At 45.9% G+C, this 18,405-nt stretch overlaps 1 protein-coding gene across 1 annotated transcript; it reads left to right on the top strand.

The window, feature by feature from the left end:
• Positions 1-3,898: 3,898 nt before the first annotated feature.
• Positions 3,899-16,745, top strand: LOC135552446 (ubiquitin carboxyl-terminal hydrolase 50-like). The gene is made up of 7 exons (XM_064984080.1): positions 3,899-4,008; positions 10,196-10,441; positions 11,141-11,342; positions 13,370-13,591; positions 14,129-14,271; positions 15,989-16,121; positions 16,557-16,745. The coding sequence occupies exons 1-7, from the start codon at positions 3,899-3,901 to the stop codon at positions 16,743-16,745; spliced, it is 1,245 nt and encodes a 414-aa protein (XP_064840152.1).
• Positions 16,746-18,405: the final 1,660 nt, after the last annotated feature.

The following is an 18,405-nucleotide window of genomic DNA, read 5'->3' as shown; positions in this document are numbered from 1 at the left end:
GTAATCCAGATTGTCTACAGTACTAACGCATACTATGTGAATGACATTACTCTTCAGTACATACAATGTATGTGAATCAGAAGCCTAATTGTACTCTACAGTATAGCACTGTCTCTGTACGACTGACAAAATCCTACATACAGTGTATTGTATTTCTACACAGACAATATTTGACTTGGAATCCTTGGACAGACCCCATGAGTTCATCTTTTGTCGATGAAGCAGGCTTCAATCTAACAAAGAGGAGAAGGAGAGGCTGTGATTGGACAGCGGGCCATTGTTGAAGTCCCTGGTCAACGGGGTGGCAATGTCACAATCTGTGCTGCTATCAGCAACCATGGTGTTCTACATCACCATGTTACACTCGGGCCATATAACATTTTGTCTGTAGTACAGTGCATTGGAGGCTGTATACTGTAGTACAGTGCATTGGAGGCTGTATACTGTAGTACAGTGCATTGTAGGCTGTATACTGTAGTACAGTGCATTGGAGGCTGTATACTGTAGTACAGTGCATTGTAGGCTGTATACTGTAGTACAGTGCATTGTAGGCTGTATACTGTAGTACAGTGCATTGTAGGCTGTATACTGTAGTACAGTGCATTGTAGGCTGTATACTGTAGTACAGTGCATTGGAGGCTGTATACTGTAGTACAGTGCATTGTAGGCTGTATACTGTAGTACAGTGCATTGGAGGCTGTATACTGTAGTACAGTGCATTGTAGGCTGTATACTGTAGTACAGTGCATTGGAGGCTGTATACTGTAGTACAGTGCATTGTATGCTGTATACTGTAGTACAGTGCATTGTAGGCTGTATACTGTAGTACAGTGCATTGTAGGCTGTATACTATAGTACAGTGCATTGTAGGCTGTATTCTGTAGTACAGTGCATTGTAGGCTGTATACTGTAGTACAGTGCATTAGAGGCTGTATACTGTAGTACAGTGCATTGGAGGCTGTATACTGTAGTACAGTGTATTGTAGGCTGTATACTATAGTACAGTGCATTGTAGGCTGTATACTGTAGTACAGTGCATTGTAGGCTGTATACTGTAGTACAGTGCATTGTATGCTGTATACTGTAGTACAGTGCATTGTAGGCTGTATACTGTAGTACAGTGCATTGTGGGCTGTATACTGTAGTACCGTGCATTGTAGGCTGTATACTGTAGTACAGTGCATTGTAGGCTGTATACTGTACAATGGACAACTTGTATGGCCCTGAACATTGTGCTTTCCATTTATTAACAGTACTGACTGGTCAATAGATTTTGACTGGTTGCAGGTTCATATCAACAAAGAACAAGAATTACAGTATCACAGAGACAAAGGACAAGTTTGTGAGATGCAGGGTACAGTACTGTAAAAATAGGGGTACAAGGAGGAGGAAGAACAAAAAACAAAACTGCAAAGAGCAAAGCAGTGTAGTAATTTCAGATAAATTTTGAGCTACTATGATAGAACATGTTTTCGTTCATCAAAAGACAACGACGGAAAAATATGAATATTTTTTTAGATTAAAAATGTACTTCTCCCTGAGAATTGTATGTTTTGAACAATGTGTTTTCAGTTTTATGGTGTATTGTTTACTGACTGCTTGAGAGTGTGTATCATTTAGATCACTTTGTTTATGATTTGAGAGCAGTGTTTTATTTTGAACACAGGTAAAACTGTTTTGAGGGGATTGTTTCATTTTGCGAGATGAGTCAGAGGTTATTTAAATTTTGTGTTTAATGTTCTCAGGAAATGGAGCAAGGTTTCAGAAATGGTGTTTTAGCAATTGAGAAAAACTAACTATTTGCACATTGTTACAACACTGTATATAGACACAATATGACATCTGCAATGTCTTTATTCATTTGGAACTTGTGTTTGTAATATTTACTGTTTAATTAATTTCATATTTACCTCACTTGCTTTGGAAATGTTAACATGTTTCCCATGCCGAGAGAGAGAGAGAGAGAGAGAGAGAGAGAGAGAGAGAGAGAGAGAGAGAGAGAGAGAGAGAACAACATACTGTATATACTGTAACTCAGGGGTCACACGCATCATAGCATGTTCCCACCCTCTGAACAAGCTCGACATGCTCCTCTCCACATGTTCTGTTCTTGCTACGACACGTACTTTACATATCTGTTGAAGATGAATTGTCACCAAGGTATAAACTACACTAGAGCCATAATGTAATCACATAAAGAAAAGCAGTTACATCCAAATGTTCCACTCTCTCATGGAACTTCCTGTCTTGATGGAATGCTATGCAGTCCCCTGTGTGTCTCCGTGGAAACACATTACCGAGCCCGAAAATATACTTTGATTAGTCCTGTTTTCTGACTAGCTGTCATTCATGTTGAATGATGGTCGTCTAAACTGGAGCTGAGTTCCCCAAGCCTTTCCTTAGGGCAGGGTTTCCCAACATCCATCCAGGCAAGCTGATCCTAGATCTGTGGTAGAGCAGGCAAGCTGACCCTAGATCTGTGGTAGAGCAGGCAAGCTGACCCTAGATCTGTGGTAGAGCAGACAAGCTGATCCTAGACCTGTGGTAGAGCAGGCAAGCTGACCCTAGACCTGTGGTAGAGCAGGCAAGCTGACCCTAGATCTGTGGTAGAGCAGGCAAGCTGACCCTAGATCTGTGGTAGATAAATGATTAATTAAATCAAATCAAATGTATTTATATAGCCCTTCGTACATCAGCTGATATCTCAAAGTGCTGTACAGAAACCCAGCCTAAAACCCCAAACAGCAAGCAATGCAGGTGTAGAAGCACGGTGGTTAGGAAAAACTCCCTAGAAAGGCCAAAACCTAGGAAGAAACCTAGAGAGGAACCAAGCTATGTGGGGTGGCCAGTCCTCTTCTGGCTGTGCCGGGTAGAGATTATAACAGAACATGGCCAAGATGTTCAAATGTTCATAAATGACCAGCATGGTCGAATAATAATAAGGCAGAACAGTTGAAACTGGAGCAGCAGCACGGCCAGGTGGACTGGGGACAGCAAGGAGTCATCATGTCAGGTAGTCCTCGGGCATGGTCCTAGGGCTCAGGTCCTCCGAGAGAGAGAAAGAAAGAGAATTAGAGAGAGCATATGTGGGGTGGCCAGTCCTCTTCCGGCTGTGCCGGGTGGAGATTATAACAGAACATGGCCAAGATGTTCAAATGTTCATAAATGACAAGCATGGTCAAATAATAATAAGGTAGAACAGTTGAAACTGGAGCAGCAGCACGGCCAGGTGGACTGGGGACAGCAAGGAGTTATCATATCAGGTAGTCCTGGGGCATGGTCCTAGGGCTCAGGTCCTCCGAGAGAGAGAAGGAGAGAATTAGAGAACGCACACTTAGATTCACACAGGACACCGAATTGGACAGGAGAAGTACTCCAGATATAACAAACTGACCCCAGCCCCCCGACACATAAACTACTGCAGCATAAATACTGGAGGCTGAGACAGGAGGGGTCAGGAGACACTGTGGCCCCATCCGAGGACACCCCCGGACAGGGCCAAACAGGAAGGATATAACCCCCCATATAATTACTGTGGACATGTCTGCAGGCTCTGGCATGATACAGTCATGGAAAACTAACCACTATTGAAAAGAAAGGAGAGATCAGAACAGATAGGTGGCCAATCACATCCATCTGTTCCTTTCCTCGTGTTCCATTCATTCTCGCACCAAACCAGAGCAGTCGGCCTTTGTACCAATCATATGGCTTATACACGACTGTAGTCCCTGCAACTGTGGTACCTTGGCAGAACCAGTGGCATGTCTGAGGACAAACTGTGTGGGTGTGTTCCATGGCTGCATTTAGATAAGGCACATGTCATTAAAGCCTCCTCCTCCTATGTGAGACAGGCTAGATGATGGTAATGATCATGCCAGTCTGTCACTGTGTGGGTACCATGCAGAACAGACTGAATCCCTTCAGGATCATTAGACCCCAGCCTATCACCGCCTGGTACGGCAACTGCACCGCCTGCAACCGCCCAGAGGGTGGTGCGCTCTGCCCAACGTATTACCGGGGGCAAACTACCCATCCTCCAGGACACCTACAGCACCTGATGTCACAGGAAGGCCAAAAAGATCCTCAAGGACATCAACCACCCGAGCCACTGCCTGTTCACCCCGCTATCATCCAGAAGGCGAGGTCAGTACAGGTGCATCAAAGCTGGGACCAAGAGACTGAAAAACAGCTTCTTCCATCTCAAGGCCATTAGACTGTTAAATAGCCATCACTAGCACATCAGAGGCTGCTGCCTATAGGCATAAACTAGAAATCACTGGCCACTTTAAGGAATGAAACACTAGTCACTTTAATAATAATAATAATAATCTATTCTACTGTATCTTAGTCTATGCATTACTCATCTCATATGTATATACTGTATTCTATACTATTCTACTGTATCTTAGTCTATGTATATACTGTATTCTATACTATTCTACTGTATCTTAGTCTATGCATTACTCATCTCATATGTATATACTGTATTCTATACTATTCTACAGTATATGAGTCACTTCATGTTTACATCTGGCGTTACTCATCTCATATGTATATACTGTATTCTATACTATTCTACGTTATCTTAGTCACTTAATAATGTTTAAATATCTGGCATTACTCATCTCATATGTATATACTGATTTCTATACTATTCTACTGTATCTTAGTCTATGTATTACTCATCTCATATGTATATACTGTATTCTCTACTATTCTACAGTATATGAGTCACTTCATGTTTACATCTGGCGTTACTCATCTCATATGTATATACTGTATTCTATACTATTCTACTGTATCTTAGTCTATGTATTACTCATCTCATATGTATATACTGTATTCTATACTATTCTACAGTATATGAGTCACTTCATGTTTACATCTGGCGTTACTCATCTCATATGTATATACTGTATTCTATACTATTCTACGTTATCTTAGTCACTTAATAATGTTTAAATATCTGGCATTACTCATCTCATATGTATATACTGATTTCTATACTATTCTACTGTATCTTAGTCTATGTATTACTCATCTCATATGTATATACTGTATTCTATACTATTCTACTGTATCGTAGTCTATGTATTACTCATCTCATATGTATATACTGTATTCTCTACTATTCTACTGTATCTTAGTCTATGTATATACTGTATTCTATACTATTCTACTGTATCGTAGTCTATGTATTACTCATCTCATATGTATATACTGTATTAAATACTATTCTACTGTATCTTTGTCCATTCTGCTCTGACATCGCTCATCCATATGTACAGTGCCTTGCGAAAGTATTCGGCCCCCTTGAACTTTGCAACCTTTTGCCACATTTCAGGCTTCAAACATAAAGATATAAAACTGTATTTTTTGTGAAGAATCAACAACAAGTGGAACGACATTTATTGGATATTTCAAACTTTTTTAACAAATCAAAAACTGAAAAATTGGGCGTGCAAAATTATTCAGCCCCTTTACTTTCAGTGCAGCAAACTCTCTCCAGAAGTTCAGTGAGGATCTCTGAATGATCCAATGTTGACCTAAATGACTAATGATGATAAATACAATCCACCTGTGTGTAATCAAGTCTCCGTATAAATGCACCTGCACTGTGATAGTCTCAGAGGTCCGTTAAAAGCGCAGAGAGCATCATGAAGAACAAGAAACACACCAGGCAGGTCCGAGATACTGTTGTGAAGAAGTTTAAAGCTGGATTTGGATACAAAAATATTTCCCAAGCTTTAAACATCCCAAGGAGCACTGTGCAAGCGATAATATTGAAATGGAAGGAGTATCAGACCACTGCAAATCTACCAAGACCTGGCCGTCCCTCTAAACTTTCAGCTCATACAAGGAGAAGACTGATCAGAGATGCAGCCAAGAGGCCCATGGCACTCTGGATGAACTGCAGAGATCTACAGCTGAGGTGGGAGACTCTGTCCATAGGACAACAGTCAGTCGTATATTGCACAAATCTGGCCTTTATGGAAGAGTGGCAAGAAGAAAGCCTTTCTTAAAGATATCCATAAAAAGTGTTGTTTAAAGTTTGCCACAAGCCACCTGGGAGACACACCAAACATGTGGAAGAAGGTGCTCTGGTCAGATGAAACCAAATTTGAACTTTTTGGCAACAATGCAAAACGTTATGTTTGGCGTAAAAGCAACACAGCTCATCACCTTGAACACACCATCCCCACTGTCAAACATGGTGGTGGCAGCATCATGGTTTGGGCCTGCTTTTCTTCAGCAGGGACAGAGAAGATGGTTAAAATTGATGGGAAGATGGATGGAGCCAAATACAGGACCATTCTGGAAGAAAACCTGATGGAGTCTGCAAAAGACCTGAGACTGGGACGGAGATTTGTCTTCCAACAAGACAATGATCCAAAACATAAAGCAAAATTTACAATGGAATGGTTCAAAAATAAACATATCCAGGTGTTAGAATGGCCAAGTCAAAGTCCAGACCTGAATCCAATCGAGAATCTGTGGAAAGAACTGAAAACTGCTGTTCACAAATGCTCTCCATCCAACCTCACTGAGCTCAAGCTGTTTTGCAAGGAGGAATGGGAAAAAAATTCAGTCTCTCGATGTGCAAAACTGATAGAGACATACCCCAAGCGACTTACAGCTGTAATCGCAGCAAAAGGTGGCGCGACAAAGTATTAACTTAAGGCGGCTGAATAATTTTGCACGCCCAATTTTTCAGTTTTTGATTTGTTAAAAAAGTTTGAAATATCCAATAAATGTCGTTCCACTTCATGATTGTGTCCCACTTGTTGTTGATTCTTCACAAAAAAATACAGTTTTATATCTTTATGTTTGAAGCCTGAAATGTGGCAAAAGGTCGCAAAGTTCAAGGGGGCCGAATACTTTCGCAAGGCACTGTATATAGTCGTAATTAATTCCTACTTATATTTGTGTGTTTTGGGTATTTGTTGTGTAATTTGTCTGATATTACTGCACTGTCGGAGCTAGAAGCACAAGCATTTCACTACACCCGCAATAAAATCTGCTAATCACAAGCATGTGACCAATAACATTTGATTATTGGTTGATTTGATATCAAAAGCCTAGCCTGGGCCCTAGCCTGGGTTCTAGTCTGGGTTCCAGCCTGGGTTCTAGCGTGAGTTTTAGTCTGGGTTCTAGCCTGGGTTCTAGCGTGAGTTCCAGCCTGGGTTCTAGCGTGAGTTCCAGTCTGGGTTCTAGTGTGGGTTCTAGTCTGGGTTCTAGGCTGGTTTCTAGCCTGTGTGCCAGACTGATCCTCCATCTAAAAAATATTACATTGCTTGTTTGGCAAAACAGGGAAAAAGTGAATGTCTCTGTAGCAGAAACAGACCAGCACTGCGGATAATCAATAGCCTGAGGGTTTGAGAGAGAGAGAGAGGAAGCACACATTGTATCTGTAGCCTCTACTTAGGAGCTGAGTGAGGGTAACAGCTTTGTTCTCTACACATGAACATATTCTACTCTGCCTGGTGTGGATAACTGGCCATGGGTCTGTGTGCCAAATGTCTTCCTGTGCCCTAAATAGTGCTCTTTGGGGCTTGGTAGTGCAGTACAAAGACAATAGGTTGCCATTTGGGACCATAAAACTGCATTGGGTTTATGTAACAGAGCAGAGCTGGCTGTGCTGGAGGCTTGTGTGTAATTGCGACGTCCCTGGCTGCCGTGCCAGAGAGAACACTGTGTGGGTGATTGTTGTCACGACGACTTGCCTGCTGTTGCTGGATATAAAATAGCCATGGTGCTCCTCCCTCCCCATGAGGAGGGAGGAGCACCAGATATTGTTAGCCTGTTTCTCTCTGCCTCTCCTTTTTAATGATGTCATGCTTTGCTGTACTTTCATCAGTTATGTCAGCAATGTTGCCACAGCAGGTAGTAGGAAGACAGACAATTAGATTCAACAGCAATCAATTAATAGTTGATTTATATAATTGATCATAAAACCCATCAAATACAAGAAAATAACAATGTTGGTTTTGAGTTAGAGATTAGATTTATATGATGTCATATACAGTATAGAACCTGGACAAACCAACAGAGGCATTGGAGGCCTAAGATTACTATGATGTCATATATAGAACCTGGACAAACCAACAGAGGCCTTGGAGGCCTTAGATTACTATGATGTCATATATAGAACCTGGACAAACCAACAGAGGCCTTGGATTACTATGATGTCATATATAGAACCTGGACAAACCAACAGAGGCCGTGGAGGCCTTAGATTACTATGATGTCATATATAGAACCTGGACAAACCAACAGAGGCCTTGGAGGCCTTAGATTACTATGATGTCATATATAGAACCTGGACAAACCAACAGAGGCCTTAGATTACTATGATGTCATATATAGAACCTGGATAAACCAACAGAGGCCTTGGATTACTATGATGTCATATATAGAACCTGGCCAAAACAACAGAGGCCTTGGAGGCCTTAGATTACTATGATGTCATATATAGAACCTGGACAAACCAACAGAGGCCTTGGAGGCCTAAGATTACTATGATGTCATATATAGAACCTGGACAAATCAACAGAGGCCTTGGAGGCCTTAGATTACTATGATGTCATATATAGAACCCGGACAAACCAACAGAGGCCTTGGAGGCCTTAGATTACCATGATGTCATATATAGAACCTGGACAAACCAACAGAGGCCTTAGATTACTATGATGTCATATATAGAACCTGGACAAACCAACAGAGGCCTTAGATTACTATGATGTCATATATAGAACCTGGACAAACCAACAGAGGCATTAGATTACTATGATGTCATATATAGAACCTGGACAAACCAACAGAGGCCTTGGAGGCCTTAGATTACTATGATGTCATATATAGAACCTGGACAAACCAACAGAGGCTTTAGATTACTATGATGTCATATATAGAACCTGGACAAACCACCAGAGGCCTTAGATTACTATGATGTCATATATAGAACCTGGACAAACCAACAGAGGCCTTGGAGGCCTTAGATTACTATGATGTCATATATAGAACCTGGACAAACCAACAGAGGCCTTAGATTACTATGATGTCATATATAGAACCTGGACAAACCAACAGAAGCCTTAGATTACTATGATGTCATAAAGGTCATTCGTGTATCAGAGGGAAGTCTTCTCAACAAGCCATGAAGCTACATGGATGATTGCAATGGGAGGTGAGTTCACTTCAGGTCAGAACTGACTGCTTTAATAAACTGTTTAAACTAAATAGCTTTGACTATCCAGACAGACAAGGTGTTAGCCTATTCACCTTCTCATCAAAATGCCTGGGAATATGAAGTGTGTTTTTGTTAGTGTTTCCAGTGCACAGCAGTTTGAAGATGTACAGCGTGATCATGATAAAACATGACTGAGACACAAGAGACTGTGCTTGATGTCAGTGTTGATGGGTTGCTAAGACATTGTCTTCTAGCTGAGTTCTCTCTCAAACACACACAAGTATCTGTCTGAATTGAGAGTAGTTCAGAACACGGTCTTAGACTCCCAGCAGTGGGAGAAAGAGGCACAGAGCAGAGAGGCACAGTTAAGTCAGTTGAGATGAGTCCCAGGTCCTTGTTTGTTTGTTTGTTTGTCTGTTAGACAGACAGACAGACGGTCACTTTGTTCTAGATAACTATTTGTGTAGGTAGCTATCCGTCCGTCCGTCTGTCTGTTTGTCTGAGGGTCAGTCTGTCTGAGGGTCAGTCTGTCTGAGGGTCAGTCTGTCTGAGGGTCAGTCTGTCTGTCTGTCTGAGTCTGAGTCATGCATGTGTGAGTGTGAGTCTGTGTGAGTGGACAGTGTTGACTGCACCATGGTTAGACAATTCCTCAAGCCTAAGATTGAGACCCAAATGGCACCTTATTCCTTTTTTAGTGCACTAATAGAGATCACTGGTCAAAAGTAGTGCACTAAATAGGGAATAGGGTGCTATTTGGGACTTAGAGACTAAGAGAATGAAGAAACCATTGTCCAAGACCATCCATTTTCGCCTCAGCCTGTCTGGTCTCTGGCATGACGACACCTTAAGCAGCACAACCAGACAGGCAGGTATCTACTCAAATCTCCCAAAACTGAAAGTGAAAAGAGGCAAAATAACAGGCATTTAAAGCAGCACCTTGACACCTGCCTGCTACAGCACTGACCTTTCACCTCTTTCTGTCTGTCTCTTCTCATTGGTCACCAGTGCAGCCAATCCCAGCGGTGTTCAGGGTCAGGTGATGCCCATGGAGGAGTTGGGGTGTAGCTCAGGATGGGGGGTGAGGGTGAAGGGGGAGCAGGGGAAGAGAGAGGACAGGCGGCTGGCGGGGGTGTGTGGTCTGGCTAACAGTGGTAACTCCTGCTACATGAACGCTGTGCTGCAGTGTCTCTTCTCCACCGTGCCGTTGGTGGAACACCTTCTCAGCTCAGACAAACGCTCCCAGCTGGCCAAGTAAGACCCTGTCTGTCTGTCTGTCTGTCTGCCTGTCTATCTGTCTGTCTGTCTGTCTGAGGGTTAGTCTGTCTGTCTGCCTGTCTATCTGTCTGTCTGTCTGTCTGAGGGTTAGTCTGTCTGTCTGTCTGTCTGTCTGCCTGCCTGAGGGTTAGTCTGTCTGTCTGTCTGTCTGTCTGTCTGTCTGTCTGTCTGTCTGTCTGTCTGTCTGTCTGTCTGCCTGTCTGCCTGCCTGCCTGTCTGTCTGTCTGTCTGTCTGTCTGTCTGCCTGCCTGAGGGTTAGTCTGTCTGTCTGTCTGTCTGTCTGTCTGTCTGTCTGTCTGAGGGTCAGTCTGTCTGTCTGCCTGTCTGTCTGTCTGAGGGTTAGTCTGTCTGTCTGTCTGTCTGTCTGAGGGTTAGTCTGTCTGTCTGTCTGTCTGAGGGTTAGTCTGTCTGTCTGCCTGCCTGTCTGTCTGCCTGTCTGTCTGCCTGTCTCTCTGTCTGTCTGTATTAGATTTGTATAGTCCTTTTTACCAGGTACTACAAGCACTTTACATTAGTTGGGGGGAAACTTACATCCTCCAATGCCTCTCCTCCTTCCTCTTCTCCTCCCTCCCATGCCACTCTTCCCCCCCCTCCTCCTCTCCCTCCCCCTCCTCCTCCTCTCCCTCCCATGCCACTCTTCCCCCCCTCCTCCTCCTCCCCCTCCTCCTCCTCCAGGCGTAACAGTCCTGTAGCGGGGGTGTTTGTGCACCTCCTCCAGGAGGTGTGGCAGGGTCAGAGGGGTACCAGCTTCACCTCCCCAGGGGAGATGAGGGCCTTGGTCTCCTCCCTGCACCCCCAGTTCAACAACCAATCACAGCAGGACGCCCAGGAGCTACTCCTCCTCCTGCTCAACGCCCTGCATGATGACCTCAAGAATGTACACACACACACACACACACACACACACACACACACACACACACACACACACACACACACACACACACACACACACACACACACACACACACACACACACAATCCTGCCACCACACGACTCCTTCCACACGACTCCTTCCACACGACTCCGTCCACACGACTCCGTCCAAACGACTCCTTCCACACGACTCCGTCCAAACGACTCCTTCCACACGACTCCTTCCACACGACTCCTTCCACACGACTCCTTCCACACGACTCCTTCCACACGACTCCGTCCACACGACTCCTTCCACACGACTCCTTCCACACGACTCCTTCCACACGACTCCTTCCACACGACTCTTTCCACACGACTCCTTCCACACGACTCTTTCCACACGACTCCTTCCACACGGTCAAAGGCTCTGCATCATTGTCTTTCTTGATTCCCGCTCCTCAAAACCCATTGGATAGTGGATAAGTGTACGGGGATAAGTGTCAGGGGATAAGTGTCTAGGGAATGAGTGTCTAGGGGATAGGTGTCTAGGGGATAAGTGTCTAGGGAATGAGTGTCTAGGGGATAAGTGTCTAGGGGATAGGGGATAAGTGTCAGGGGATAAGTGTCTAGGGAATGAGTATCTAGGGGATAAGTGTCAAGTGGATACGTGTCTAGGGGATGGTGGATAAGTGTCTAGGGGATAGGCGATACGTGTCTAGGGGATAAGTGTGTTTAGGGGATAGGGGAGAAGTGTCTAGGAGATAGGGGATAAGTGCCTAGGGGATGAGGGCTAGGGGCTGATTTGGTATTCAGACAGTGTGTTTCTCCTTTGTGTGTGTGTGTGTGTGTGTGTATATAGAGGACCAGGCAAAAGTTTGGACACACCTACTAATTCAAGGGTTTTTCTTTATTTTGACTATTTTTTACATTGTAGAATAATAGTGAAGACATCAACACTATGAAATAACACATACGGAATCACATCGTAACCAAAAAAGTGTTTATATTTTATATTTGAGATTCTTCAAAGTAGCCACCCTTTGCCTTGATGACAGTTGGCATTCTCTTGGCATTCTCTCAACCAGCTTCACCTAGAATGTTTTTCCAACAGTCTTTAAGGAGTTCCCACATATGCTGAGCACTTGTTGACTGCTTTTCTTTCACTCTGTGGTCCAACTCATCCCAAACCATCTCAATTGGGTTGAGGTTGGGGGATTGTGGAGGCCAGGTCATCTGATGCAGCACTCCATCTCTCTCCTTCTTGGTCAAATAGCCCTTACACAGCCTGGAGGTCCTGTTGAAAAACAAATGATCCCACTAAGCACAAACCAGATGGGATGGCGTATTGCTGCAGAATCCTGTGGTAGCCATGACATCCTGTAACTCATATAGCCTCTCCCAGGCCTCCTTGTGTGAGTTTCCTTGGCAACAACATTTTAATAAATCTAACCTCCCCCTGACAGCAGGAACCATCTTATCAGTAAATAAAAACTCAGAAGTGGGTTTGACCGAAACTTGACCAGTCCTCATGAGAGCCAGTTTAATCATAGCGCTTGATGCTTTTTGCGATTGCACTTGAGGAAACTTTCAAAGTTCTTGAAATGTTGACTGACCTTCATGTCTCAAATTAATGGTGGACTGTCGTTTCTCTTTGCTTACTGTTCTTGCCTTAATATGGACTTGGGTCTTTTACCAAATTGGGCGATCTTCTGTACACCACCCCTACATTGTCACAACACAACTGATTGGCTCAAATGCATTAAGGAGGAAAGAAATTCCACAAATGAACTTTTAACAAGACACACCTGTTAATTGAAATGCATTCCAGGTGACTACCTTATGAAGCTGGTTGAGAGAATGCCATGAGTGTTTAAAGCTGTCATCAAGGAGGCAAAGGGTGGCTACTTTGTAGAATCTCAAATATAAAATTTATTTTGATTTGTTTAACACTTTTTTGGTTACTACATGATTTCCATGTGTTATTTCATAGTTTTGATGTCTTCACTAGTATTCTACAATGTGTGTGTGTGATTCCCTCGCTACAGAAGGGGGAGAGACATCAGACACGTTCTTCCCAGCGGTTGTGTCTGGGCAGGAAGTCGCTCAGCTCGGCGCCAGCGGACTCTACGGCGGTGACACGTCTCTTCGAGGGACAACTCAGCTACCAGATGCTGTGTCTGCGCTGCGACGGACACTCTCACAGCAACCAAGTCTTCACCATTCTGTCTCTGCCAATACCACTGGACTCATACAAGTGCTCCCTACAGGTACAACGGACCCCAATCAGACTAACACATACAGACTAACACATACAGACTCTGCCTATACTACTGGACTCATACAAGTGCTCCCTACAGGTACAACGGACCCCAATCAGACTAACACATACAGACTAACACATACAGACGAACACATACAGACTCTGCCAATACCACTGGACTCATACAAGTGCTCCCTACAGGTACAACGGACCCCAGACTAACACATACAGACTAAACACATACAGACTAAACACATACAGACTAAACACATACAGACTAAACACATACAGACTAAACACATACAGACTAAACACATACAGACTAACACATACAGACTAACACATACAGACTCTGCCTATACTACTGGACTCATACAAGTGCTCCCTACAGGTACAACGGACCCCAATCAGACTAACACATACAGACTAAGCACATACAGACTAACACATACAGACGAAAACACATACAGACTAAACATATACAGACTAAACACAAATACAGAGACTAGCCAGCAACCACACGTCTCTCTTCTCCCTCCTGTAGGACTGCCTGTCGCTGTTCTTCCAGCAGAGTACGTTGACGTGTGGAGATCAGAAGTTGTGTCCAGAGTGTGGAGTGAAGAGAGACACAGCTGTCCTCACCAGCATGGCCAAACCACCGGAGATCCTGGTGCTGCACCTCAAACGGTGGGAAGCTGACAACCCATAGATGACCACTGTTGGTGCACAGACTTAACACAGACAAACATATTGGTGCTGATGGAAACTGCTTGCTTTGAAGTTGTACAACTGAATGCATTCAACTGAAACGTGTCTTCTGTATTGAAACCCTCTGAATCAGAGAGGTGCGGGGGGCTGCCATAATTGACATCCGTGGCGCCCGGGGAACAGTGGGCTAACTGCCTTGTTCAGGGGATATGATCCAGCAACCTTTCGGTTACTGGCCTAACTCTCTAACCACTAGGCTACCTGCTGGTTACTGGCCCAACTCTCTAACCACCAGGCTACCTGCTGCTTACTGGCCCAACTCTCTAACCACTAAGCTACATATCGGTTACTGGCCCAACTCTCTAACCACTAGGCTACCTGCTGGTTACTGGCCCAACTCTCTAACCACCAGGCTACCTGCTGGTTACTGGCCCAACTCTCTAACCACTAGGCTACCTGCTGGTTACTGACCCAACTCTCTAACCACTAGGCTACCTGCTGGTTACTGGCCCAACTCTCTAACCACTAGGCTACCGGCCGCCCCTATAGTAAAGCTTCCTCCGTATTCGGCTCAAACCGAGGCTCCAACCCAAGCGGTTTTCCTTTGCTAGCAGCACACATGACCTTCTGGAGCGTCTGGCCATTCTGCGCCATGTGAAAAGCTTTCTTATCGCTAGAGGTCCCTGTAACCCCTAACTAGAGGTCCCTGTAACCCCTAACTAGAGGTCCCTGTAACCCCTAACTAGAGGTCCATGTAACCCCTAACTAGAGGTCCATGTAACCCCTAACTAGAGGTCCATGTAACCCCTAACTAGAGGTCCCTGTAACCCCTAACTACAAGTTCCTGTAACCCCTAACTAGAGGTTCATGTAACCCCTAACTAGAGGTTCATGTAACCCCTAACTAGAGGTTCATGTAACCCCTAACTAGAGGTCCCTGTAACCCCTAACTAGAGGTCCCTGTAACCCCTAACTAGAGGTTCATGTAACCCCTAACTAGAGGTCCCTGTACCCCCTAACGAGAGGTCCCTGTACCCCCTAACTAGAGGTCCCTGTAACCCCTAACTAGAGGTCAATGTAACCCCTAACTAGAGGTCCCTGTAACCCCTAACTAGAGGTCCCTGTAACCCCTAACTAGAGGTCCCTGTAACCCCTAACTAGAGGTCCCTGTAACCCCTAACTAGAGGTTCATGTAACCCCTAACTACAGGTCCCTGTAACCCCTAACTAGAGGTCCCTGTAACCCCTAACTACAGGTCCCTGTAACCCCTAACTAAAGGTCCATGTAACCCCTAACTAGAGGTGCCTGTAACCCCGAACTACAGGTCCCTGTAACCCCTAACTACAAGTTCCTGTAACCCCTAACTAGAGGTCCCTGTAACCCCTAACTACAGGTCCCTGTAACCCCTAACTACAGGTCCCTGTAACCCCTAACTAGAGGTTCATGTAACCCCTAACTACAGGTCCCTGTAACCCCTAACTACAGGTCCCTGTAACCCCTAACTACAGGTCCCTGTAACCCCTAACTACAGGTCCCTGTAACCCCTAACTAAAGGTCAATGTAACCCCTAACTAGAGGTCCATGGCAGTAATAATGTAACACCTCATTATAAATCAGCTTTACCTCTGCTGCAGCTGCTGTCATGCATCTCAATGAGACAAACCTGTAGAAATAACAGAACCTGTGTGACATTCCAGTTTTGGTTGCCATGGGAGTGAGAAGAGGAAGTTGAGGACCAATGTGTTGTTCTCATTGGACCGTTTAGACCTAAACCCCTTCCTGTCCAGACCCTCAGCCAATCACACCAGCTACTCTCTCTACGCAGTGGTGGTGAGTTTCTGCACGCACGCACGCACACACACACACACACACACACACACACACACACACACACACACACACACACACACACACACACACACACACACACACACACACACACACACACACACACACACACACACACACACACACACACACACACACACCACTGAGGGGAGGACAGCTCATTATAATCGCTGTGACGGAGCAGATGGAACGGCTTCAAACTCATGGAAACGTGTATTTGATTCCATTCCACCATTACCACGAGCCTGTCCTCCCCAATTACGGAGCCACCAGCCTCCTGTGATACACTCACCCATACAGAAAGACACGCATGCACCTACACATGTGAACGCACATACATGATGCTCCTGTCCGGAAAAACACACAGCCAACCATGAACACATGAATCCGCTGGTGTGTGTCTTCACCCCCATCCAGAACCACACAGGAGACCTAGACATGGGTCACTACACGGCCCTGTGCCACAGTACCCTGTCCAGCAGCTGGCACCACTTCGACGACACGGCCGTGAGCGAGGTAGTGGACTTCTTGGTGCAGTCTCCTAACGCCTACATCCTGCTGTACAGCCGTCAACCCTTCCACAGGCCCAGCATACCCCGGATCTGACCCACCACAGGCCCAACATACCCCGGATCTGACCCACCACAGGCCCACCCTACCCCGGATCTGACCCACCACAGGCCCACCCTACCCCGGATCTGACCCACCACAGGCCCACCCTACCCCGGATCTGACCCACCACAGGCCCACCCTACCCCGGATCTGACCCACCACAGACCCACCACAGGCCCACCCTACCCCGGATCTGACCCACCACAGACCCACCCTACCCCGGATCTGACCCACCACAGGCCCAGCATACCCCGGATCTGACCCACCACAGACCCAACATACCCCGGATCTGACCCACCACAGACCCAACATACCCTGGATCTGACCCACCACAGACCCAGCATACCCTGGATCTGACCCACCACAGACCCAACATACCCCGGATCTGACCCACCACAGACCCAACATACCCTGGATCTGACCCACCACAGACCCAACATACCCCGGATCTGACCCACCACAGACCCAACATACCCTGGATCTGACCCACCACAGACCCAACATACCCTGGATCTGACCCACCACAGACCCAGCATACCCTGGATCTGACCCACCACAGACCCAACATACCCCGGATCTGACCCACCACAGACCCACCCTACCCCGGATCTGACCCACCACAGGCCCACCCTACCCCGGATCTGACCCACCACAGACCCAACATACCCTGGATCTGACCCACCACAGACCCAGCATACCCTGGATCTGACCCACCACAGACCCAACATACCCCGGATCTGACCCACCACAGACCCACCCTACCCCAGATCTGACCCACCACAGGCCCAACATACCCCAGATCTGACCCACCACAGACCCAACATACCCCGGATCTGACCCACCACAGACCCAACCTACCCCAGATCTGACCCAACATACCCCAGATCAGACCCACCACAGACCCAACATACCCCGGATCTGACCCACCATACCCCGGATCTGACCCACCACAGGCCAAAAACATAGGATCAGTCCCCAGGATCCAACTAGGACCCGTGCTCTCCTAGCCACTACTCATTCCACAATTTACCACGGCTCTAGGCCCAGAATATCCTCTAACTGGGACCCACCACCACAGGCCCAATTTACCACGGCTCTAGGCCCAGCATATCCTCTAACTGGGACCCACCACCACAGGCCCAATTTACCAAGGCTCTAGGCCCAGCATATCCTCTAACTGGGACCCACCACAGACAGGCCCAACTTACCACGGCTCTAGGCCCAGCATATCCTCTAACTGGGACCCACCACAGGCCCAACTTACCCATCATGCCCTATATCTGACACATCACATGGCCAAAAACATACCGTGGCTCTGATACAAGCATTTCGCTACACTCGCATTAACATCTGCTAACCATGTGTATGTGACAAATAAAATTTGATTTTGATTTGATCAAGACCCAGACTGGTAGAGCCCACAGCTAAACCCCAAAGTGCCAACCAGCCTCTAGTCTAGCCCCATACCCTGTTCATGTTTGCAGATCTGAGGGAATTGGATAGGTGATGGCTCCATTTTACTGTCCAACGAGCTTAGTGAAGCTTCCTCCCACCCAATTAGGTGGGCTTGGGGTGAAGGGCTTGGGGCTCGGTCCAGAACTTGACGACAGACCAACCTGCAGAAGGAGCTGGGTGAACTATCAGAAAATCCTTC

The sequence above is a fragment of the Oncorhynchus masou genome, chromosome 2 (assembly GCF_036934945.1).
Source record: "Oncorhynchus masou masou isolate Uvic2021 chromosome 2, UVic_Omas_1.1, whole genome shotgun sequence".
Taxonomy (NCBI): Eukaryota; Metazoa; Chordata; class Actinopteri; order Salmoniformes; family Salmonidae; genus Oncorhynchus; species Oncorhynchus masou.
The sequence above is the reverse complement of the archived record's forward strand: the minus strand, read 5'-3'. Positions and strand labels throughout refer to the sequence as shown.

Bases quoted from the DNA above. Each gene is read 5' to 3' on its own strand.
- LOC135552446 (XM_064984080.1), top strand. From the start codon at position 3,899: ATGCAGAACAGACTGAATCCCTTCAGGATCATTAGACCCCAGCCTATC. The intron at 10,442-11,140 runs GTAAGACCCTGT...CTCCTCCTCCAG, and splicing joins AAACGCTCCCAGCTGGCCAA to GCGTAACAGTCCTGTAGCGG. The intron at 16,122-16,556 runs GTGAGTTTCTGC...ACCCCCATCCAG, and splicing joins ACTCTCTCTACGCAGTGGTG to AACCACACAGGAGACCTAGA.